We start from the raw sequence: 22,498 nt of genomic DNA on the forward strand, positions 1-22,498 counted from the left end.
GCACAGATGGTGGCAGTGGTGTTACCCTGAGCTGGTGCGTGGTACCAGGCTGCAGTGGCACCAAGCAGCTGGCAGGGAGGTGACCCTGAGGTGGTGCAGGGTGGCAGGGACAGATGGCACAGCTGATGTGGAGCTGGTGCAGGGGGCAGGTGGCTCAGCCTGTGGTAGGGAGGTGACCCTGCCTAGTCACAAGCTGTCATTGGCGTGTCAGAGAAGCAGTGTGTGGCAGCAGGGGCAGGTGGCAGCTGGGGCCAGGGAGGTGACACTGCCCAGGGTAGGGGGGCACATCTGGGGACAGGGAGGTGATGCTGGGCTACTGTAGGGGGCACATCCAGAGACAGGGAGGTGACACTAAAGCTATGCAGGGGCACAGCTGAGGACAGGAAAGTAATGCTGAGCTGGCGCAGAGAATGCATCTGGGGACAGGGAGTGACACTGAGCTGAAAGTGATGCTGAGCAGGTGTAGGGGACACATCTGGAGACAGGAAAGTGATGTTGCACCATGGCAGGGACACTTCTGGAGACAAGGAGGGGGCAGCGAGTAGGTGCAGTGACATTTGGGGATAGGGAGGTGATAATGAGTCGGTGCAGGGGCACATCTGTGGGTGGGGAGGTGACACTGAGCCAGTGCAGTGACACATCTGGGGATGGGGAGGTGCCACTGAGCCGGTGCAGGGGCACATCTGGACACAGGCAGGTGACATGGTACCAGGGTAGGGGTCCACCTGGGGATGAGGAGGTGACACTGTTCTGGTGTGGTGACACGTCCGGGGACAGGAAAGTGGCACTGAGTGGGTGCGGTGACACATCTGTGGTCAGGGAGGTGACAAACAGTGCAGTGACACATTTGGGGGTGAGGAGGTGGCACCGAGTTGGTGCAAGGGTACATCTGTGGACGAGGAGGTGGCACTGATCTGGTGCAGTGATGCATCTGGGGACAGGGAGGTGACGCTGAGTAGGTGCGGTGACACATCTGGACACGGGGAGGTGGCACCGAGCCTGTGCAGGGGCACCCCTGGACACAGGGAGGTGACATTGTACCGGTCCAGGGCACATCTGGGGACAGCGACGTGACACTGTACCGGTGCAGGGGTACACCTAGACACAGCAAGGTGACGCTGCACCGGTGCAGGGCACATCTGGGGACAGCGAGGTGACACTGATCCGGTTCGGTGGCACATCTGGGGACGGGGAGGCGGCCCTGAGGTTGTGCGGTGGCACATCTGGACACGGGGAGGTGGCAGCGAGGCTGTTCAGGGGCCCAGGCGGGCGCGGGTCCCGGCGGATGTCCGTGCGGGGAGGTGACCGTCCGGCGGAGGTGACCGCGCCGCTCCCGGCAGTGCGCATGATACTGCGGCGCAGGGGCCCCGTGCGCGCCAACCCACCTTGAACCGGCCCGGGCCGCGGCGGCGGCCAATCACCGCCCACTCCGCCGGGGCGCGGCCAATGGGCGGCGGGCGGGGGCGGTGCCGAGCCGCTAAAGGGCGCAGGCTAGGCTGCACCGCGCGGCGGAGCGCAGGTGCGGCGCGGCGCGGGGATGGGCGCGGGCATGGGCGCAGCGGCGGCCGGCCGGCCCTGAGCCGCCCCTCCGGCCCCGCCGAGCCCTGCCCGGCCACGGCCAGCCCGGCCCGGCCCCGCCCCGCCCCGGCCGGGCCGCCCGGCGGGCGGAAGATGCTGCGCACCGGGGGCCGGTAGTACTATGATTTGGTATGTGGCCGCTTTGGTAGCAAGTGTGCTCGGCGCCCGCGGGCTGCCCGTCCAAGGTGAGTGCGGCCGCGGGGTGTTCTCCGCCGGGATGAGCCCGGGAGGGCCGCGCCGGGGTCTGCGGGGCGGCGGCGGGGCCGCCTTTGCGTGCCCCCCCCTCCTTCTCTCGGTGTTCCGGATGCGGCGGGGGGGATGCGCATGGACCGGGAGGGATGCGCGCACCGTGGGGGGGGGCATCACGTCCCAGGGAGAGGGTACCGGGAAGGGGCTGGGGAGGAGGGGAGGAGGGTAGGAGGGGGAACTGCGGCTGCGAAGGGGGTTTGCGGGGTTCGCGTCTTTCCCGCTGCCGGTGCGGGGACCGAGCGCTTCCCGCTGCGGCGGGGCGCTGGCGATTCCTTCATCCCCCGCTGCCGGGGGGAGCCGGGAGCGCCCGGCGCATCCTCCCTCCGCAGGCGCTCGGCGGGGTTGGCCGTGACCTCCCCGAGGGCAGCGGCTGCAGCTGGGGAAGTTCGGGAAGCCGCGCTGCCGGTGCGGCGGAGCCTCTGCCCAGGGGTTGGAAATTCCCTTTGGGAGAAGGCGAGCGGGTGCGGGTCCTGGCGGGGAGGGAGCACGGCTGGCTGAGTGTCCCCGTTGATCAGGGATGGGCAAGCTTTTCTCCGCATTCGGATTTCCTCTCTCATCCTGAGGAAGCGCCTGCGGCAGCTCCGGGGGGTGCGGGCAGCTTTTGCCCTTCCCTGCAAGGGTAGCCCTGCTGGGCAAGGAGAAATGCAGGAGAGATTCGTCTCCTTCCCCTGCAGCGCCCCGGCTGCGGGTTTGGGGGTGACTTTGTTCCCACCCCCCCGCCCAGGAGAGGCTGCCCTCCTTCTCCCCCTACTGCAGGCTGGCTGCTGTGCCGTGGTAAACTGAGGCACAGGGTTGTCCAAGGTCAGGACGGAGACGGCAGCAAGGAATAACCCTGATTTTCCTGCTCTGGCTTCTTTCCCTTCAGCTGCCAGCCCCCTCCCACCCCTCCGAGCCATCCCTGCAGGTAGAGGGGAGCTCCCTGCCGCTGGTGCAGCACCGTCCCCCATCTCTCCCGCTGGTTCCTCACTGGGCACACGGTTTTCCTTGCGTCCCGGTGATCCTTATCCGGGATGAGACCCTGGAGCCGTGCCCCGGGTGTCACCCACCCTGCCCATGGGATGCGGTGGCTGCCGGCAGCAGGCGATGCCTGGCTGGGAGCCACCACCACTCCCCTCCCTGTGGTGTGGGGGACGCTGCCTCGGGGGACACGGGTGGGCTGGGAGGGGGCACCTGCCGGGGTGCTGCAGCCCCCCCCCCGTTCACAGCGCTCCCTAAGCCCACTGGGTCACATCTGTGCCGTGCCACAGTCCCTTGTCCTCCTCGCCTGGCAGGCGGCTCCTGGAGGCAGGGGGGTGTGTGTCAGGACGGGGCTGTCCTTTCGGGGGTGGTTCAGGATGGGGCTGCCCCATTTAGGGGTGCGTAGCCCCTCTCTCTGAGCCGTGGCCGGCTGCTGCCTGTCTGAACTGCGTGCTGCAGTGTGGTGAGGCAGTGTTTGCAGCAGCTGCTTGTACAGGGATGCTCCACCGGGGAGAGGAGCAGAGCGGCGCGTTTGGCGCCTGGGAACTTGGAAATGCCCTGGAGCCGCTGGGATGGAGCTCCGGAACTGGTGCCGGGGTGGGTGGGTGCCGGGAAGCCCCGGCACGGGGGTGCTGTGCGTGTGGAGCAGCGTGTACGTGATGAATGAGCGTGCCGTGAGTAATGCGTGGGTGGGTGCCGGGGGAGGGGGTGCTGTGGGCCAGCACGGCCCCCGCAGGGGCAGGGGGGCAGGGAGCCCACGGCACTCGCCCCAGCTGCTGCAGCCCTTTGGTCCCAGCACTGTCCCGTCCTCGTGGGGAGTTGTCACCCTGCATTGCTTGGGGACAGGGCTTTGGAGGAGAGCTGGGGCTCGCTGTGTGCCGCTGCCCTCGCTCGAGCTTTCCCTCTTGCCGTGGCCTTCCTCCCACACCACTTCCTCCTTGCCGAGCTGAGAAGCAGCGGTGCTGGCCCTGGGCAGCCTTCTTGCCTGGCTCTCCAAGGGCTTTCCAGGCGTTAATCGGCTCAGAGAGGGAAGGAGGGTGCGTTATCCCCTCTTATGGCATGGGGGAGGAGAGCCAGGACGTGACCGCGCCAGGAGTGGGTGTCAGAGGAAGGATCCGGCCTCCTGGCATTCCCAGCAGTGCCGTCACACCGAGGGGCTTTTCCTCCCTCTCCCACGAGTGTGACGCTGTGGCACCACACAGTGAGTGGGGACGCTGGTGGATCCGGCAGAGGGAGGATTCGGCTCTGGTGAGGAGGTTCCCTGGGCACCGCGGCGGGCGATGCTCCTGGCGCTGACCTTGGCCGGTTGGAGTGGCTCGGGGTGGCAGTGCCAGCCCTGCATCCCCTGCTCGCCGTGCAGAGCTCTTGGGTTTTGCCTCTTTGGCCGTGGAGGAGTCTGGACCGGGAGCTGCTGGATTTGGCACGTGTGGCTTTGGCCCCGCTCTCTTCTGGCAAGGGGATGGTTTGGCACCGGGAACAGCCCAGGGCGTTGGCCGGGCTCCCATTTCCATCATTCCCTGGAGGTTTTCTGCTCCTCTGGACCTGTTGGATGGGAGCACACGGGGCAGGGAGGGACGTGAGCGGCTCTGTGGAGGACTTGGCTTGCCGGAGGGTCTTTGCGGCGATGCTTTGCTGGCTCAGTTGCCTTTTGACTTGGAAGATGCAGCTTTGCTGGTGATGGGTGAGCCCTGCAAGTTCCTCTCCAGAGCTGTGCAGGGTGGTACAGCTCCCCTTCACCTCTGGTCCTCTGTCTTGGAGGTCATGCCTTCATGCTGGACGAGAATCCCTGCAGATGGGCCAGCAGTGGGTCCAAGCCCATGCCGTGCCGATGGAGGAGTCCTTCCCTCTCCCTTTCCCTGCGGTAGGAATCTCCCAGGCTGGGAGCCCTGAGCGACCAGCTGGCCTTTGGAAAAACAACTCGCTTCCTCCCGCTCCTCCATGAAGAGGCTGGCGTTGGTGGGAGGGCTGCCTGAGCCAGGAACAGCGTGATTCAGGAGCTGCTGGCGGGCAGCTCGGAGCACTGCCTGCATCCCAGTTTCCTGCTGGAGGACTGTGAATGCATCGGGATGGTACCCACTGCTCCATGGGGAGGGTGGTGCCAGTCTGCATGGGGGTACTGGTGTGATCTGGGGCTGGACTGGGGCACAGCACCCTGGCAGCGCTCTCCAGCTGCCAGAGGTCTCTTCTGGGATGGGCTTGGTGCTCCAGCTCCCACCACAGCTGCTTGTTTGTCCCCGTGGTGTGTGGAGGGAGCTCATGGGGAGTGCACAGGTAGCTGCTGGTCGTTGCTGGGAGATGATGCCTCCCACGAGGCAGCTGCCAACACCGGATGCTCAATGCCAGGCTAGTGGTGATTAGAGGGAGGGGGCACAAGGGACCCCCAGGTAGGAGCAAGGTAACCTCAGGGAAGTAATTTTCTTTCCTGCTCCATCTCTGTGTCTTTCAGAGCACCAACCTGTGCTCCCATGTGCTTGCTGAGCCACTGCCCTGTCAGGCACGTTCCCAGCTGTGCCATTCCAGGGAGCAAGGACCCACTGTGGGGCTGCTGTGGGGCAGCATTCCATGCATGCATTCCCTTTGGGATGCCAGGGCAGCTGCCTGCCTGCCTGACAAAGGTGGTGATAGTCCCACAGGACACCCCTTGTGCCCAGAAATGGGGTTCTGAGTCCCCATTTCCCTGGGAATGGGGCACGAAGCCACCCCTCAGAGCTGCTAATCTTTCTCCTCCCTGGCCCCGTGTGACCTTGAGGCATGTCACTTGACCTGCGCATCGCCCTCCATCCATCTGGAAAATCGGGTTTAAAACGCAGGAATCGCACTGAAAGCCCAGATGCTGCTTTCCAGCTGGGGGAGGGGGTGAGGGCTGCGCTCCCAGCCCCAGGGCTTCCCCACCAGGGGACAGGCGGGTGCTTTTGGGGGCTCTGGATGCCCCAAGATAGGCAAAGGGACTCATTTGTAATGGGGGGTGCAACCCCCACTGAGATATTTAGGGGGCTACAGAGGTGGGGGACAGGCAATCTCCCAGCACCCCACACCCTGCCCTGGCAGCCAGGGTCCCTGCAGCACGCTGTCCCTGTCCCCCACCCTGGGCTGCAGTCTCCCTCTGTCATCATTTCATGGCGATGGCTGCCTGCTCTCCTTCCCTGCTGGCCTCCATATGCCACGCTGGTGGCCTTGTCCTCAGAGATCCCTGCCATATCCTGCCTCTACCGATGGGAGCGGGATCTGTCAGAGCACATCTCGTCTCGGCTTACCAGGGAGGAGAGGTCCACAGGCTCCGGGCCTTGTGCCTGCTCCCTCAGCCGTCCCCATGGGGGCACAGGGGTGGGGATGAGTGCCAGGGCTGTGGGGCAGCACTGGAAATGGATAGTGGTGCCTCTGTTAGCAGGCTGCAAGGTGATGATGGGTCAGGACAGGATGCCCTCTCTGCCCCAGCGTATGGGTGTCCCCTGGGCTAGGAGGGGAAGCTTTCCCAGGTGTTAATTTCTTTGGAAACCTCTCTGCTATGGCCCTGAAAGGATCTGCAGGAAGGGTCCTGCTTCAGCGAGCACAGCAGAGATGCTGGATGCCTTCAGCTTCACCGAATCCTGTGGCACCTTCCACCTCTGCCCTTGGGATCAGAGGAACTGCATGCCCAGATCCAGGTGAGGGTCTCCCTCTCCTTGGCATCGCCGTCCTGGGGAGCCCCGCGGTGGCACCGTCTCGGTGGCGGCAGCCTTCCCTCCTCTCCCTTTGGGATGCTGTTCAACTCCACCTCCGCATCTTGTATTCTTGCCTCCTGGCACGCGGCGTGCTTTTATTTTTCCTGGATCTGCTTGGATGACGAAGCCTGTTGATTACTTGTTTTTCTTTACGAGGCATCCCCCAGCTTCACGTGAGCTCCTGCACCGAGGCGGATTTGGGGTTCGCCTCGGTGCTGCCGTTCCCTGATGTTGACCCTATTTCCAAACCGCAGATTCAGCCTTGAAACCTCTCTGAACTTGGCTGGGAAAATCAAGTGGGTTTAAAAATACCCCGTCTATTTGTGCTCTGTTTCTTCTGGCGTCTGCGGGTTGTTTTCAAGCGTTTCCCTACAAATGTGGGGGTGAGAAAACACTTTGAATCGAGAGCTGCAGTCTCCATTGCTCGCTTTCCTCATGGTCTGGACTTGGAAGGAAAACCTGGTCAGGGTTGGGATCCCGCAGGGTCGGTGGGTTGGGAAGTTGAGGAGACCCCAGGAGGGTTTGTGAGACATCTCCCCATTGCCTTCCTGGCGCTCTGGACGTGGGGACAGGAGGGCACGGGGCCGGTAGCGGGGCGGGTGGCAGCTGGGGAGAGCCGGGGGCCGGTTCTCCGCCGTGGCTGCCAGTCGGCCGTGCGCTGGGGAGGTGATGCTCAGCCGTGCGTGCAATTCCCCACCGGCCTCGCGATCAGACACCGGCGCTGTGAGCTGCCGGGGATGACCTATTTTCCTGCGCCCGGGCAGCCCTGGCCAGGCGTGGGTCCGGCGGAGCGGCTGGCTCGTCCCCTCCCCGGGGACGTCACCCACTGCTCTGCCAGGGAGCCAGTCAGGGGATCCCGGCGAGCTGTGACTCCCTGGCGCCCATCCCCAGGGTGTCTGGGTGGCCTCTTGGGCAGCGGGCTTGCTCCAGCTGGGCAAACATTAGCATTCCAGGCTCCAGTTGGTGGAGAGGTGCTGGAAACCAAGATTCCGTCTTGGTAGCCCAGGAGCTGGAGCGCTGGGGCAGGTGGGGGGCTTGGGAAAGGGGTTTGGGTGCTACCTCTTCCATCTTTTCCTGCTGGTGGGTAGAGGATGTCACTTTGAAGGTGACGAGGTGCCGGGGACCTGCTCGCTCGGGCAAGGCGGCCGGGGAAGCGCGTCCTTGGATGCTCTTGAGCAGCACGTGACGGCTCCGTCCCCGATCGGCGCAGCAGGACCACGGGCAGGGAGAGGGGCTCCAGCCCTGCAGCGCAGCCCCCCTCACCCTCCCGGATGGAGGGGTCAGGACGGGTTCTCACAGCTCAGCGCCGGGGTGGCAGGGGAGGGCTGATACCGTCCCTGCTGACAGGGTGCGAACGGGAGCTCATCGGCGATGCAGCGCTAACGAGGGATGGAGAGGTGCAAGAGTGTTGTCGAGGCGGTGCAAAGCGTGTGCGGGGGTGTGCGTGCACACCGCACGTGTGTGCTCAGCCATTCCCCCCGCCCCGCTGGGGTCCGGGTGGGTCCGTGGCCCTGCAGGACCCCCAGCTCTGCAGGACCCCCGAGCGGGGCCGGGTGCCTGCAGTGGGTGTGCAATGCAGCATCTGCTCCTTGCAGATGGCTCACAGCTCTGCACCCCGGCGTCACCCAGCCCGCTGCCACCAGCCAGCCCTCCCAGTTAAAGAGCCACCCGTGCCCGGTTTGCCGGTGGCGTGGGGGCTCGGGTGACCATCGGGCTGTGACCCTCTGCAGGGATACACCTCGTGCGTGCCGTGTGCGAGCCGCGGCCAGCTCTGCCCGCTGCCCTTCCCGCGGGGACACTCGGCTGGTGGGCCCGTGGGGTGGCACATCACGGGCCTCTCGCCGGTACGCGCTTGTGCCAGAGCCAAAAATAGCCGGTGATGCTCGGTGATGCTCGGCTCCCGCGGCGGGGAAGCGGTGATGTCACTCGCCGCCAATCACCGGCGGCCCCGAGGAGCAGCGCGGAGGAGTGGGAACGTGCTTCCCCGAGCATCCCTCCCCGAACATCCCCCCCGGAACAGCCAGCGGCCGCGTGTGCCAGGAAAAAGGGGGGCTCTTCCTTGATGGGGAGGGCGATGTGGGTCTAAACCTAGTTTTGGGGACCCCCTGTTTGTCTCCCTCCCAGCCCTGGGTTTCCCTCTCTCTCCCCCTCTGAACGCCGTGCTGAGGATGCAGCTTTGCTGCTGCTGGCAGAGCGGGATGACGCCAGGCTGCAGCGAGCAGGGCGGCACAGCCGGGGTGGAGCAGCCTCGGAGCTGAGACCAAAGTCCCCTGTAATTAGTCAGCTGGGAGGAGCAGGGTGACAGACCCGACGCGCAGGTCGCAGACGGGTTTCAGGCTTGGGGCTCTCGGGGATGCCCGAGGACATGTGGGCTTGGCTGGAGCATGGCAGCTCTGGGGGCCCAGCCTGCCCTGGCACCGGCAGGAGAGCTGGGTCCGAGGGCTGGCACAGCAAAGCTGTGCCCAGGGGTCCCTGCATGCTCAGTCCTGCCTGCTGGAGGATGCAGGGGCACAAGCTAAACGCAGCCTTTTCCCTGACACAAGGATGCAGGGTAGCCCAGATGGTGCTGCTATGTGGGGAGCAGTGCTAGGCGTGCTCTGTGCCCCTCTGCTGAGAGCAGGGGTCCCCAGAACCCCTGTGGGGTCACTGGGCATTGTCATTGCCCTGGTGCAGAGGCTGGGATGCTGTCCTGGAGCACTGGGGTGCTGATGGCCACTGTCCTGACTCCTGTGGTAGCTCGGGGTGGCCTTGGAGCTGAGTGTAAGGGCTTGGGACCCTCTGTTGGTTTTGGGGCAAGGGTGACCCACAGGCTGCTCTTGTTGGAGACAGGTGGCTGGGGATGGGCATCATGGTTCGATGCTGGGCACCAGCAGAGGGATCAGCCACATATTCCTCCTTCACCCCCTTGCAGGTGCCCTCGGCTCGAGGGAGGAGCCCGAGTTCGTGACCGCTCGCGCTGGCGAGAGCGTGATCCTGGGATGCGACGTGATCCACCCGCTCACGGGACAGCCCCCTCCCTATGTCGTGGAGTGGTTCAAGTTCGGTGTCCCCATCCCCATCTTCATCAAGTTTGGGTTTTACCCTCCCCATGTGGACCCAGAGTATGCCGGTGAGTCCCTGGGGTGCAGGGGCACGAGGGGAGGGTGCCGGGTCCCGGCTGTGGCACGGCCCGGGACGCGCGGCTCCGCTCCATCCGTTCCTCCGTCGGAAACCACGCGGGCTCTGCCTCTCGTTGCTCGCTTTCCACCCAGTTGGTTTTAATTAAGCAGCAGCGTTAGGAAGCCAGCTGGGCTGCGTGGGACGGGAGCAAGCGAGGCAGAGAAACCCAGGGTGACGCGTGGTGGCGGTGGCTGCTGCTGCTGCTGCGCCCCAGAGCAGCTGTGAGCCCAGGGAGGGGTGCTGGGGGGACAGTGGGGATGGAGCCAGGGCCACGTGCTGGGTGGAGGTGACAGGTTGGAGCTGCATAACTCATGTGGCTGCTTGCCAATGTGCTGCCTGTGACTCGTGGCTGGTGTCCTCTGGTGGGATCTGTGAGCTGGAAACCAGCCCTGAGAAGGTTGGTGTGGCAGGACAGACACATTGTGATTTCTCTTTCCCTGTGGAATGCTGTCCTGGGAATCTTCCCCGGCTCTTACAGGACTCTGCCGAAATTTCTCTCTAAGAAATGCAGCAGCAGGGAAGATGCACCAGCTGAGCCCTGCCAAACTCAGCTCAGTGACAAGCGATCCCACAGCCCGGTGCCCACTGCACCAGGGTGGAGGTTTAGGCTGCTTTGCTCCTGACCCAGTTTTTGGGGCTGTGCACAGGGTCAGCTCAGGGCCTCCCTGCTTTCTGGGAGTCTCCCAGGCGGGGAAAAGCTTTGGGGCACGCCCGTGTGCCGGCTGTGCTGCCGCCAGCCCCCGGCTGGGAGCAGAAGGCCGGTGTCGCTGCGGGCAGACATTGCTCCAGGCACCTTGCCTGGCCCTGGCAGCTTGGCTCTGCCATCCCCAGATGGGCAAGTGTGTCACCAGCCTGGCACAACCGGCTGCAGCCACACCACAGGGCTCAGCCAGCCCCAAACCGGGACAGTGCCCACACAGGGATGGGGTGTCCCCTGTGGTGATGTTCTGGGGGGTTGCTCTGGGGTCAGGATGGGGGTGTCCCCTGCAATGGTGCTCTGGGGGCTGCTCCAGTTTGGGGTGGGGTGTCCCCTGTGGCCGTGCTCTGGGGGCTGCACCAGTTTGGAATGGGGTTTCCCTTGTAGTGATTTTCTGGGGGCTGCTCTAGTTTGGGATAGGGTGTCCTCTGCAGGGATCTCTGAGGGGCTGCTCTGGTGTCAGGATGGGGTGTCCCCTGTGGCCGTGCTCTGGGGGCTGCACCAGTTTGGGATGATTTGTTCCCCACAGTGATGTTCTGGGAGCTGCACCAGTTTGGGCTGGGGTTTCCCTTGCAGTGATGCTCTGGGGGCTGCTCTGGTGTTGGGGACATGGTGCCAACGCTGTGCTCTCCCACAGGCCGGGCCAGCCTGCACGACAAAGCCTCCCTGCGCATTGAGCAGGTGCGCTCTGAGGACCAGGGCTGGTACGAGTGCAAAGTGCTCATGCTGGACCAGCAGTACGACACCTTCCACAACGGCAGCTGGGTCCACCTCACGGTCAATGGTGAGCGGGGCGGGGGCTGCGGCATCCCTGGGGTGCTAAAATAGGATTTCTGGGGGATGCTGGATGTCTGGGGGATGCTGCGCCTCAATGGCATCTGTGCCTGGCAGACACGCCAGCCTGAAGCCATCCAGGCTGGCTGATCCGGCCAGGGTGTGACTTCAAAAGGGACAAAGCTTTACTAGGGATTCCTCAGTTTAATTACACGGAGCTTGTTTAAAGGAGAGACATGAAGAACTGGGGCTGGGAATGAATCTCCTCTCAACAAACAGATCAGAAAATCAAATCTTTGTTTTCTTGAAATTCAGATTTACTCAAATTACTTTTTCATTTTATTAAGGCTGTATATTAAACTAATTAACAAATTGTCATTCTGTGCATCAGGAGAGAGATCTTTATTTTTAGCCCAGCAGCAGGGCTGTGCTTCTCCTGCTGCAGTGGGGTGGCTGGAGAGATGTGGCCACTGGCAGCTCCTCGCTGGTCTTGCCTTGACCTTGTGCAATTAATTTAACCTTTGGGGGGACGGCTGTGCTGTGGCACAGAGCAGAGCCACCTAATTGAGCCCAATTAGTGAGCAGGAGCTTTGCAAGCGGGGCTGTGCGGGCCACCAGCCCCATCCCTGCCTGCTGCTTCCTGCTTTCCCCCAACCTGCTAATGAGCTCCGAGGGCTTGGGAAGGAGGGCAGGAGGAGGAGGAAGGAGGAGGATGGTGGTGCCTGGCTCACCTCTGCCACGTGCACGAATCCTGCAAACTGCCAGGCGGAGGGGCTGGAAAATGGCCCCAGATGCCCTGTCCCTCCCCTTGGCAAAATGGGCCAGTTTTGGGGCTTTATGCAGCACGGGGCGTGCAGGGGCTTAATAACAATATAATAACCATAATCCTCCCAGCCCGAGGAATTGCTTTCAGGGTGAGGGCTGTGGCTTTCCCCCAGCGCATTACAACGCTTAATTTTCTTAGGGGGAAAATAAAAATCATTTGGGGAGAAACAAAATATAATTCCTTTCTTTTTTTTTTTTTTTCTCCCAAGCAGATTAAATTGCCAACCTGTCTTCCTCTAAAGTGGGCTTTAACAACCGCGGGTAATTAGGGGCGGGCTGTAATCCTGCCAGCCTCTTTCATCAGGAAGGAGCCTTTCGATCTGCACTGCGGTGTTTTCCCATGTTTTGACAATAGCGAGTTAATGTGCAGCGGGGTGGGGGTAGGACGTGGAGCTGGTGGGGAGGAGAGGGGACAGGGCTGGGGTGCGACGTGGCACCTCTTGGTCAGTGCCCCAGGGACACCCCTGTCCGTGCAGCCCCGTTTGCCTTTGGGGTGGTCGCAGCCCTGCCGTGGGGATGTGCAGAACGTCCCCTGTGTGCAGGCAGCAGCTTCCCGTGTGTCCCCGTGTGCCCCCAGACCCGGGGTGGCCACGGGTGACCCGGTGGTCTCGTGTGCCCCCAGCTCCCCCCACGTTCACGGAGACCCCGCCGCAGTACGTAGAGGCCAAGGAGGGCAGCAGCGTCACCCTGACCTGCATGGCGTTCGGGAACCCCAAGCCCATCGTCACCTGGCTCAGAGAGGGAGACCTGTTGGGTGCCAATGGCAAGTACCAGGTAGGTGGGGGAGGGCTGCCGTGGGGACTCCTGGGCTGGGAGCTGGCAGGGACAGCATTGACGGGACCTCGGTGGCGGCGGCTCCGCCGTGCCTGGAGCCAGCCGTGCTTTCTCAGCACTTCTCCTTGGTGAGATGCCCATTTTCCCCCACCCCATCCCTGCTGAGCAGCAGCCTGTAACGCTGCCAGCCCTTGGGTGCAGGCTGGAGACCCTCCAAGTGCTTGGGACAGCCCTGCTCCTGCACCTGACCTGCTCCCTGCAGACTCAGCCCAGAGGCCAAGACCCTGGAGATGGGGTGGGGGCTGCAGCCTGGGGTAGTGTCCCCCCAGCAGGGCTGGGGCAGGGCAGGGCTGAGCAGGGAGGGTTTCCTCTCCTTCCCTCCCCTTCAGGACCCTTTTTGCATCCCAGAGGCTCCCAGGCAGAGATTCCCCCCTGAGCTGTAATTGGTAAATCAGGCATTGGAATCAGTGCAGGCACTAATGAGAGTAATTAGGAATCATTTGTTACTAATTGAAATAGAAGGATGAGGCAGAATGAGGTGGGGGGGAAAGCCTGGCTGGGAGGCCTCCCTGTGCATGGGGGTGCTGCTACCCCAAAGGTGACAGCCCCTTGTCCATCCTTCTGCTGTGTCCCCAGGGGGAATCTGTCTGCTCCTCTTCCAGCTGAGAGGTCGCCCCACAGGGAGGACAGTGGCCAAGCTCATCCCTCTCATCCCCCATGATGGAGCAGGTCCTTGGGGGGCAGGGAATGCTCCAGCAAGGCTCCTTGTGAAGCTCCAATGGTGCCGGGGCGCTTGGCAGGAGTGGTTTGGAGCCTGCTGCCTGCCAGTCACTTCAGGGAGATGAATGTGCTGGGATGGTTATTTATTTATTTCATGATTTTTTTTTTCCCTTCCCCTTGGCGTCGAGCAGAGACGCGTGTGTTGGTTTATTAATATCCCACGTCTTGCAGAGCGGGGAAACCCGTCTCTCATCTGGCCCTGAAAGCGCCGGCAGCTCTCTGCCGTGGGAAGCAGGGAGGGTCTTCCCCCGTCCCCCTGGGGGTCCCTGCCCACGCTCCAGGGTCTTCCCTTGTTCCCAGGTGAGCGACGGGAGCCTCACGGTGCTCTCGGTCAGCCGGGAGGACAGAGGTGCCTACACCTGCCGGGCCTACAGCATCCAGGGCGAGGCTGTGCACACCACGCGCCTGCTCGTCCAAGGTGAGACCTTCTGTTGTGTTGCACTAAATAGTTTATTTAGTTGTTGTTTTGCACTGGGTGATGGGAAATTTTACTGAGTATATTGGGTCATGTGGATGGTTTTTCCCCTTCCCCTATCACATGGTCTCTCCCTCACACACCTGGTGGTCTGTCCCATGGGTACCTGTCCCAGTCCCCATCCCCTTGGGTATAAAACTCCACTGCAAGGGTGCCACGCCCTCTTTTCTACCTGGGTGGTCGCCGTCACCAAAGTGTCCTGTCCCAAACCAATAAACAGGATACTCTTTCCCACGTGGAGAAGAGCGCTTCTCGTCCCTTATTTTTGTCTGTGCAAGTCCATGTGGGCTAGAGTCTGAGCTGGCCAGATATGGACTCATATAAAGCCCAGAAACCCATGGATTACTGCAACCTTGCAGCTCCTCAGCATCCCCTGGGAAGCCTGCATGGGGGGGTTCCACGGGCCACAGGGCTGTGGTGTCACCCTGGGGTGACCCCCCAGGCCTCTGTGCCTGGCTGCCCCATGGCTCTGCATCCGGTTTGTAGGATGGAGGAATCTGCTTAATTGGGACACGGTGGTGGCCATGCTGATGAGCAGCCAGGCCCTGATGGCAGCTCGGTTTTGTTTGGGAAGCGGGGAAAAGATTGAGGCTGTCATGAAGCGCCTCGTCAGACAGCGGTGATGCATGACAGGCCTCCTGCTCCTTGCTCCCTCTCTTATTAAATAAATCTTTAATTAGGTCAACAGCTACCGGCAGAGAGAGGAGCACGGGGTGTCCTCTGCTCTGCTTTTGTGGCAGTGGTGAGCTGCTGGCAGTCTGTTCCCCCTGGATTTTTCCTGTGGGTGATACTGTTCTCCAGAAGTGCAGGGGATGAAGGGAGGCGTGTCCTCGTGTGCCCTGGGAGAAGCACTATGGGCGTGGATCCCCTCCTCAAAGCTGTAGAGATTAGGGAAAGGGCTGGGAATAACAGGGTGACTGAGGTTCTAAGTCAGCCCAGAGATTAGGAAGAGGGTTGGGAATAACAGGGTCACTGTGGTTCTCAGTCAGCCCAGAGATTAGGGAAAGGGCTGGGAATAACAGGGTCACTGTGGTTCTCAGTCAGCCCAGAGATTGGGGAAAGGGCTGAGAATAACAGGGTCACTGTGGTTCTCAGAGGACCAGGGCCAGCCCTGCCCCAGAGCCCTCCAGCAGCTCCCAGCCAAAATGCTGTGATGGAACTGAACCTGAGCAAGCTTTGTGGGGACACCTGTAGTGGTGGGAGTGACACCTTCCTCTTCCCCCCTCCAGGACCTCCCTTTATCGTTTCCCCTCCGGAGAACATCACAGTCAACATCTCCCAGGATGCTCTGTTCACCTGCCAGGCCGAGGCATATCCAGGGAACCTCACCTACCTGTGGTACTGGGAGGAGGAGAACGTCTACTTCAAGAAGTGAGTTTATAGCTGGTGGGGCAGTGTGTTCTCCTCCTCCTGCTGTTCCTGGGTTGTGCTGGGAGCTGGGATTGTGTTGGGCTTCGCCCCTGGCTCTCCTTGTGATCCTCCTCTCCTCTTTTCCTGCAGCGACTTGAAGCTGAGGGTGCGGATCCTGATCGATGGGACGCTGATTATTTTCCGTGTCAAACCAGAGGATGCTGGAAAATACACCTGTATCCCCAGCAACAGCCTGGGCCGCTCGCCATCAGCCTCTGCCTACCTGACAGTGCAGTGTGAGTGCGGGGATGGGGCTGGGATTGATAACACCTGGCTCCCAGGCAGCCCCAGAGGCTCCCTTGTCCTGGTGTGACACTGGGAGAATCAGGCTGATGTGACAGCAGCCTTTGGATGAACACAGAATCATCCTCAGCAAAAAAGCTTAAGAGCACCCCACGTGGGTGTGGGAGACAAGAAAGCAAATGGTCTGAGCAGCCTGAGTGACACTGCTCAGCTGGGACCTGCGTCCACCTTGGCTGCAAGTGCTTTTTAATTAGGTGAGCATCCTCCCATGGCTGCTCCCTCACTGTCCTCACCCTGCTGGGGTGAGATGAGGGCTCTCAGTGCCAAGGTGTGTTTTTTTGTGTTTATTTCGGGGGCTTGTTCCTGTGGCACGGCCGTTCTGTTCTGCGAGCTCGGTGTGTCACATTCCTCAGGCGGTAAGCGATCTAAACAAGCTGAGGAGAAAGGGCTGCAGCAGGAGCGGCGCTTCCCACGCTCGCTCGTTCTCCCGGAATCCCCGGGCGGTAATGGGTAGTGTGCCACCGGCATCCTGTGGCATTCCACAGTAATGGCCTCAATTGCCGCCGCTCCAATTGCAATATTGCTCTGCTAAAGACTTCGCCGTTTTTATTTCATAATGAAAGACAGGCCTGAGCAAAGTGGGCTCTCAGCGTGGGTTTTCCAAGGCTGCCTTAGAGCTGCTGCTGCCTTTAGACCTGGTTCTGGTTAGTGGGGAGCCCAAGAGAAGGGCTGGCAGGTCCCTGTGGGGATGGATGAAGGGGCAGAGTGGGCAGGGGGATGGTGTGAGTGGTGCTGTGCCCAGGCACAGGCGTGATTTGGGGCTTGGATGTTCCCAGCTGGGTGGCTCTGGGGAAAGCCTGTGGCCTCAGGCCATTAAATCTGCCCTGCCGCTAATCCAGGGCCGCTTGTCAGGGCTGATAGCTGTTAAAAATAGCTCTAATGGCAGGGGGAACAGGCTCGGACAATCTGCTGCTCAGCCAGGCTCCAGCACAAGGAAGGGTGCTTGGCTTTTGGTGCCACAAACCCTTTTCCTCCTGAGCAAACCTCATCCACACCGGGGTGATGCCTCTGCAGGGAACTTCCCATCCTCCGAAAGCAGATGGGGACACAGCTCTGGGTCATTAGTGGGCTGAGCTGGCCCCTGGCCAGTGACCTAGTAGTGAAAGGCTCGATCCCATTACCCTCTCCCGCACTGCTGGAGTCCTTGATTACATTTCCTAAGAGGTGGAGTGCAGCAGAGGGGGGCAAAGCCTGCTCCATATGTGGCACTGGGCAATCTGGGTTATGGTGCCACTGCCGGGGGCGTGCGGTTTTGGGGACTGGTTGGGGTGACGTGCTGGGAGCAGAGCTCCCAAACTCTGCTGGATTTGCCCCAAGAAAGCAATAATCTTCCATTCTCCACATCTTCCAGCCCTTCCTGTGAATCACCTTAAGGTTTACCCCCCCACTTTGCATCAGCAGTGCAGGGATGCTGCACCCCAAAACCCCCACATTTATCCCTTAATGCAGCATAAGCCCCATCAGGATTTTCCCATAACCTTGTGCTGCCGGTGTCTAGACGAGATTGTAGAAATACTCACTCTTCTTATTAAAAATAACATTTTTTTAAAAAGCTTCTTATTAAAGAAAGTCTAGATTCTCTTCAACCCACTCGCACTTAATTAAAAAGCTCTTAGAAGTGCTGTTAATGACACATTCTAGACTGGAGGTTTGCGAGACACCTCTCTGCGTGGGTGGTGCAGTGTGGAGGGGGGGTTAGATACGTACTTTAAGGTTTTTGCATCTTGGAAAGGGTGAGGTGGCTGCTGTTCAACAAGACCCAGCCTCAATGAAGCATGAGTACAAGTAGATATGGGAGGTAAAGGACTCGTGGCAGCCTGGACACGGATCCCTTTTCCTATCTGTGTGTGTTTTAAGGCTTGGCAGTTGAAATAGCTTTGATTGCTTATATGTAAAACCAGGCTGTGTTGGGTGTTCATCACACCTGGCACATGTTGTGCTGTAATGGAGCAGTGCAGGCTTCAGCAGGATGCAAGTTGGCATGGGACTGGGAGCAGGCATATCTCCCATTTCTTCTTAAATGCAATCTTTAATGAGCCCCAGGTAGGAGCACCCTGGACACGAGCAAAGCCTCCCAGAAATGCCAGGTATTCCAGAGGATTTGTGTGTAGCAAGCCTGGCTTAACAGCCTGTGGGAGCCAGGGTGGTGCGGGTTTGGAATTCATTACAAAAGTGAGGCAGATCTTCTGAAGCCAGGCTGGGAGGAGAGAAGGGCCCTCTCCCCGTGCTAATGTGGTGCTGCTGCCCTCCCAGATCCTGCCCGTGTGGTGAACATGCCCCCCATCATCTACGTTCCCATCGGGATCCACGGGTACATCCGCTGCCCGGTGGAGGCGGAGCCGCCGGTCACACTGGTCAAGTGGAACAAGGACGGGCGTCCCCTGCGAATCGAGAAGGTAACAGAACCCCCAGGGAGGGGAGAGGGGGGCACAGAGGGATTCAGACCCTCATTTCCTCGGCAAACACCAGTGAGCACCACCAGGCGCCCTGTGGGTCGCTTTCTGTTGGGAGAGAAGAATCTCATGGATGGGATGACGCTGCTTTTCCTTATCAGCTGTGGGCAGGGTTAATTCCAGTTCTTATATGGAGCCCACAGTGCCTATGGACATTTTGTGTCTCCCACACCTGATGCCTTCTTCCCCCTAAAGTCACCTCCTGATGGCCCTGCTTTATTTTTCCAATGGCAACTGGTGGTTAAAAGACCCTTTTAACAAATCTACATCTTCCCCTAATCATGGTTTGATAGTCTGAGCAAGGATATTAGCCATTAAATATTTAAAGAAAACGCTCAATATTTTAAATTTTTTGCTTAAATATTAACGATTTGAAGTTTTAATTCCATTTAAAGCTGTTGCTGCTGTGGCCTCCTGGTCCTCGGTGCCCTCAGCTCTCCAGGTGGAGATGTCTTGCTGACTCCAGAACAAGTTTTATTTAGTGTTAGATTCTGATCTTAAATCTTTTGGGCTTCATGAAGGAGCCTGGCTGTGCTTGGACAGGCTGATGTTGCCCAAGTTTCCTCTCTCTACTGTTGAGGAGATGCTCTGGATGTTGGGAGTGAGATTGGGCATCTCCTGGAGATGTGACAGCCACTCTGGGCATGGGTGAGGGGCTTGGCTGAGGGAGAAATAAGGAGCTGTGGTGGGTGTTGGCTAAGTGATCTCCCTGGTTCTCCCTGCTGCAGTATTCTGGCTGGAACCTGCTGGAAGATGGGTCGATCCGGATCGAGGAGGCCACTGAAGATGCTCTCGGCACTTACACCTGTGTGCCTTATAACGCCCTGGGTACGATGGGCCAGTCTCCCCCTGCCCGACTGGTACTGAAGGTAATCTTCTGCCAAAATCCCACGGGTTTGCTGGGAGCAGTGTCCTCCTGCGCCAGGAGCAGCTCCTGGGGCTGTGTGGGGAAGAGCAGAGGCTCTGGGGTGAGGGTGTGCCTGTGCTGTGGTTGGAGATGTGCTTCCCACCAGCACAGGCAAGCCCCCAGGGCACCCTGTCTGGTGTAGCTGGAAATATCCTGCTGGAGCAGCAGCGTGGGTTTTGACACTGGGCTGGGTAGTTTGAGGAAACATCTCCCTGGAATGTCCCCTTTGCCAACAAAACACTTAGCCCTGCCGGCCTGGGCTTGGGTTCAGGAGGATTTTAATAAATGGATGATTTGAGCTCCACGTGCTCTGGCTGCGTGCGGCGCCTGGGGCGCGCTGAGCTCCCAGTGCAGTTCCTGGTGCAGCTGGGGTGGGAGCTGCTGCCTCTTCCCTCCCTGAACACGGAGTCCTGTGCCTGGGAGGGAGCCGTGGTGATTCATGGTGTCTCGCCGAGGTTCAGATGATAACGCTTTGTGTACCAGACACATGCATCCGCCGGGGCGGCTGCCGGGGCGAGGAAATCAGGTTGATGGCTGATGTGATGTGGGTGGGTTTCTTCCTGTTTCCAGGAGGTAAAAAGCAAGATGCTGCTCAGTCTGCAGAAGAGAAGTTGTGTGGGGTTGTCAAAGCAGGCTTCCTGTGTCTGAGGGCACCTGCAAGGAAGCTGGAGATGGATTCTTTATCAGGAACTGTAGAGATGGGACAGGGGGTAATGGGGTCAAACTGAAAGAGGCAAAATTTAGGTTAGATATTTGGAGAAAGCTCTTCTGTGTGAGAGTGGTGAGGCCCTGGCACAGGTTGCCCAAAGAAGCTGTGGCTGCCCCATCCCTGGAAGTGTCCAAAGCCAGGCTGGAACAATTTGTGGTGTAGGGAATGTGTCCCTGCCCATGGCAGAGAGTGGAATGGGATGAGCTTTAATGTACTTTCCAACCCAAACCATTTGGGGATTCCATATTTCTATGCTCCAGTGTGGTGGCTCTTTGGAGAGAATCTCCCTCCTGGTGTGTAATTTGGTGTGCCATTGAGGCTCCTTAGCACACATTCTCCACACAATTTTCCTTGCAATGCCTCAAGCTTACCCAGAATGGGGTTGGGTTGGTCTGGCAAAGGCTTGGTTTGGGTGATGGGAGTTTGAGCAGGCTGACACTCCTTGTTTTCCCTTCTTTGGCTGCAGGACCCCCCCTATTTCACGGTGCTACCAGGCTGGGAGTACAGACAGGAGGCAGGGAGGGAGCTGTTGATTCCTTGTGCTGCTGCCGGAGACCCCTTTCCCATCATCGCCTGGAGAAAGGTACCCGGCCTGCCAGACAAATCTGCAGTGCCTTTGGCTTTTGGTGAATATTGCAGACAGAGAAGCCACACTCTGTCCCGGTAAGAACAAACTGCAGGTACAGCTGCTTCGCTTTGGGCTGAGCCACTGCCGTCCTGTCCTGTCCCGCAGGTGGGTGGGGGAAGCCCGGCTTGTGGCCGCCGAGTAATCCCGGGAAACCGACACGGCAGCATCCGCAAAGCTGAAACACTGCCCCCGCCCCGGCCCCTCCTCTGCCTCGCCAGCACTGCCCACAGGACACCCTCCTCCTTGCCTGGCTCCCAGGTGTCACCAGCAGGACGTGGCAGTCGTGGCAGTGCCATTCTCGCAGCGTACACCTCCTGTGGAGGGAGGGGATGTGTCACCGCAGCACATCCAGGGGTCTCTTGGCTCTGGACCAGCCTGCAGCTGCTTTACTGCCCTGTGACTTCAAAGACCCTGGGAAGAAGCTGTTTTTATGATCCTGAATATAAAAACTGGATCCTGGATGTAAAGACTTCAAGATGTCCCTTGTCATAGAGCTGGGTGTGGTGGCACAGCCTGGGAGCAGTGAGGGCTTTCCAGTCCTCCTGCAGCCTTCCCCTTGCTTCCCACCTTTACTGCTCCCATAGGAAAGCCACTGTACAGGAGAGCTCCTGGGCTCTTTGTTGTGCTGTCAGGAACTTCCCTCCAAGCCTTCCATGCCCTTCTTAGGGCTCTTGAGGGTGATCTGGGTCCCTCTGTCACCCAGTGGGACCATCCCCAACCCTTCTGTCTTGAGCTGATGGATCTCTGGATCCCTTTTAGCAGCACGAGGAGGACCATGACTTGTACGCCTTGCAAGTGACCTTGTTGGCTGTTTAGTCTTTTTCTCCATCTTATTTTTCTTTCCATGCCCTCACCAGTCTCAGCCAGGTTTCTTTCCAATCCCACTTGTGCCTTCTGGTGGTCCTCCTCATTTTGTGACTCTGGGCTTATCTTCTCCAGCTCCAGTTAGGGCTGGCTTGGGCTGGGCTGAGGCTGCCAGTGACAGAAGCCAACTTCCTCCCTCCCCATCAGCCCACCAGTGCTGACCAGTCTCTTGAAGAACTCCTTGCCTTGCACTGGTAACCCAACGTGTCCTTGGGCTCCTCTGCTCCTCCTTCTTTGCATCAACCTGTGGGTCCTGGTGTTGATCAGCAGAATCCCCCCTATGAAGAACAGCTGAAAAGGACTCAGGACAACGTGGGATTTACACAACTTTTGCTGATGGGCATAGATGAGTTGTTACAAGATCCATCTTTCCGCTCGGCTTGAGAGATTCCAGGCACCTCCATGCACGCCATCCTCCCACATCCCCACGGGGCCCTTGCTGCCCACACCTCTGATGTAAAGGCTCCTGCCTCTCATCTGCTGCTAACTGAGGCTGAGGGGCAGTTTGGGCATCTCCTGGGGCGCAGCCTATGCCTTCCCCATCCCGGGAGGGGGTTTGCTGGGATGGCCAGTGCCCGTTCTCGCAGCAGTTTCAGCTTTGGATGCCGGAGGTTGAGCCCTGGCGCGGGGCTCGGTGTCCGTGCGAGTGCCGTGGGGTTTCCCTCTTGTGTGTGAGCGCTGACAGCAGCCTCCTGACGCATGCCTCTCGCGTTGCCCCCCAGGTCCTCTCGGAAACGGGGGAACCGTCTGCCTTGCCACGACCGGAGAGACCGGATCCCCTGCCGGTGGCCGGCGGTGTCCCCTGGGCCGCGCAGGTAGCTTAGTGACCCCGCCGCCGCCTCGCCCGGCCCCACAACCCGCTGCTGAGTCGTGTTTTTTCTCTCTTTGCCTGGCCCCCCACCCCGCTCCTTGCCCAAGGTAGGGAAGCCCAGCAGGAGCAAGCACAACACGCTGCCCGGCGGGACCCTGCAGATCCGCTCCCTCGGCAAGGACGACCACGGCGAGTGGGAGTGCGTCGCCACCAACATCGTCGCAAGCATTACTGCCAGCACTCACCTGACCGTCGTAGGTACGGGCAGGGGGGGAAGGGGCCTGGGGAGAGCCCCCCAGGCGAGGCAGGAGGGAGGTGGGCATGCTCCCCAAAAAGAGAAATGCCGTGACAGGACAAGGGGGAGTGGCTTTAAACTGGGAGACAGGAGGTTTAGATCGGATATCGGGAAGAAATCCTTCCCTTTGAGGGTGGTGAGGCCCTGGC

The 22,498-nt window shown here is 60.2% G+C and overlaps 1 protein-coding gene across 1 annotated transcript in view; it reads left to right on the plus strand.

The window, feature by feature from the left end:
• Positions 1–1,699: 1,699 nt before the first annotated feature.
• Positions 1,700–22,498, plus strand: part of IGSF9B (immunoglobulin superfamily member 9B) — a gene marked incomplete at both ends in the record, with an annotated part of 39,971 nt that continues 19,172 nt past the window's right edge. The window contains 11 exons of the mRNA XM_084221555.1: positions 1,700–1,763; positions 9,397–9,594; positions 10,979–11,125; positions 12,563–12,714; positions 13,795–13,912; positions 15,199–15,340; positions 15,470–15,615; positions 17,936–18,078; positions 18,864–19,004; positions 20,218–20,334; positions 22,162–22,312. Of these exons, the coding sequence (XP_084077681.1) occupies positions 1,700–1,763; positions 9,397–9,594; positions 10,979–11,125; positions 12,563–12,714; positions 13,795–13,912; positions 15,199–15,340; positions 15,470–15,615; positions 17,936–18,078; positions 18,864–19,004; positions 20,218–20,334; positions 22,162–22,312 (1,519 nt within the window). The remainder of the gene's footprint in view (positions 1,764–9,396; positions 9,595–10,978; positions 11,126–12,562; positions 12,715–13,794; positions 13,913–15,198; positions 15,341–15,469; positions 15,616–17,935; positions 18,079–18,863; positions 19,005–20,217; positions 20,335–22,161; positions 22,313–22,498) is intronic.

The sequence above is a fragment of the Fringilla coelebs genome (assembly GCF_963513975.1).
Source record: "Fringilla coelebs genome assembly, chromosome: 25".
Classification (NCBI taxonomy): Eukaryota; Metazoa; Chordata; class Aves; order Passeriformes; family Fringillidae; genus Fringilla; species Fringilla coelebs.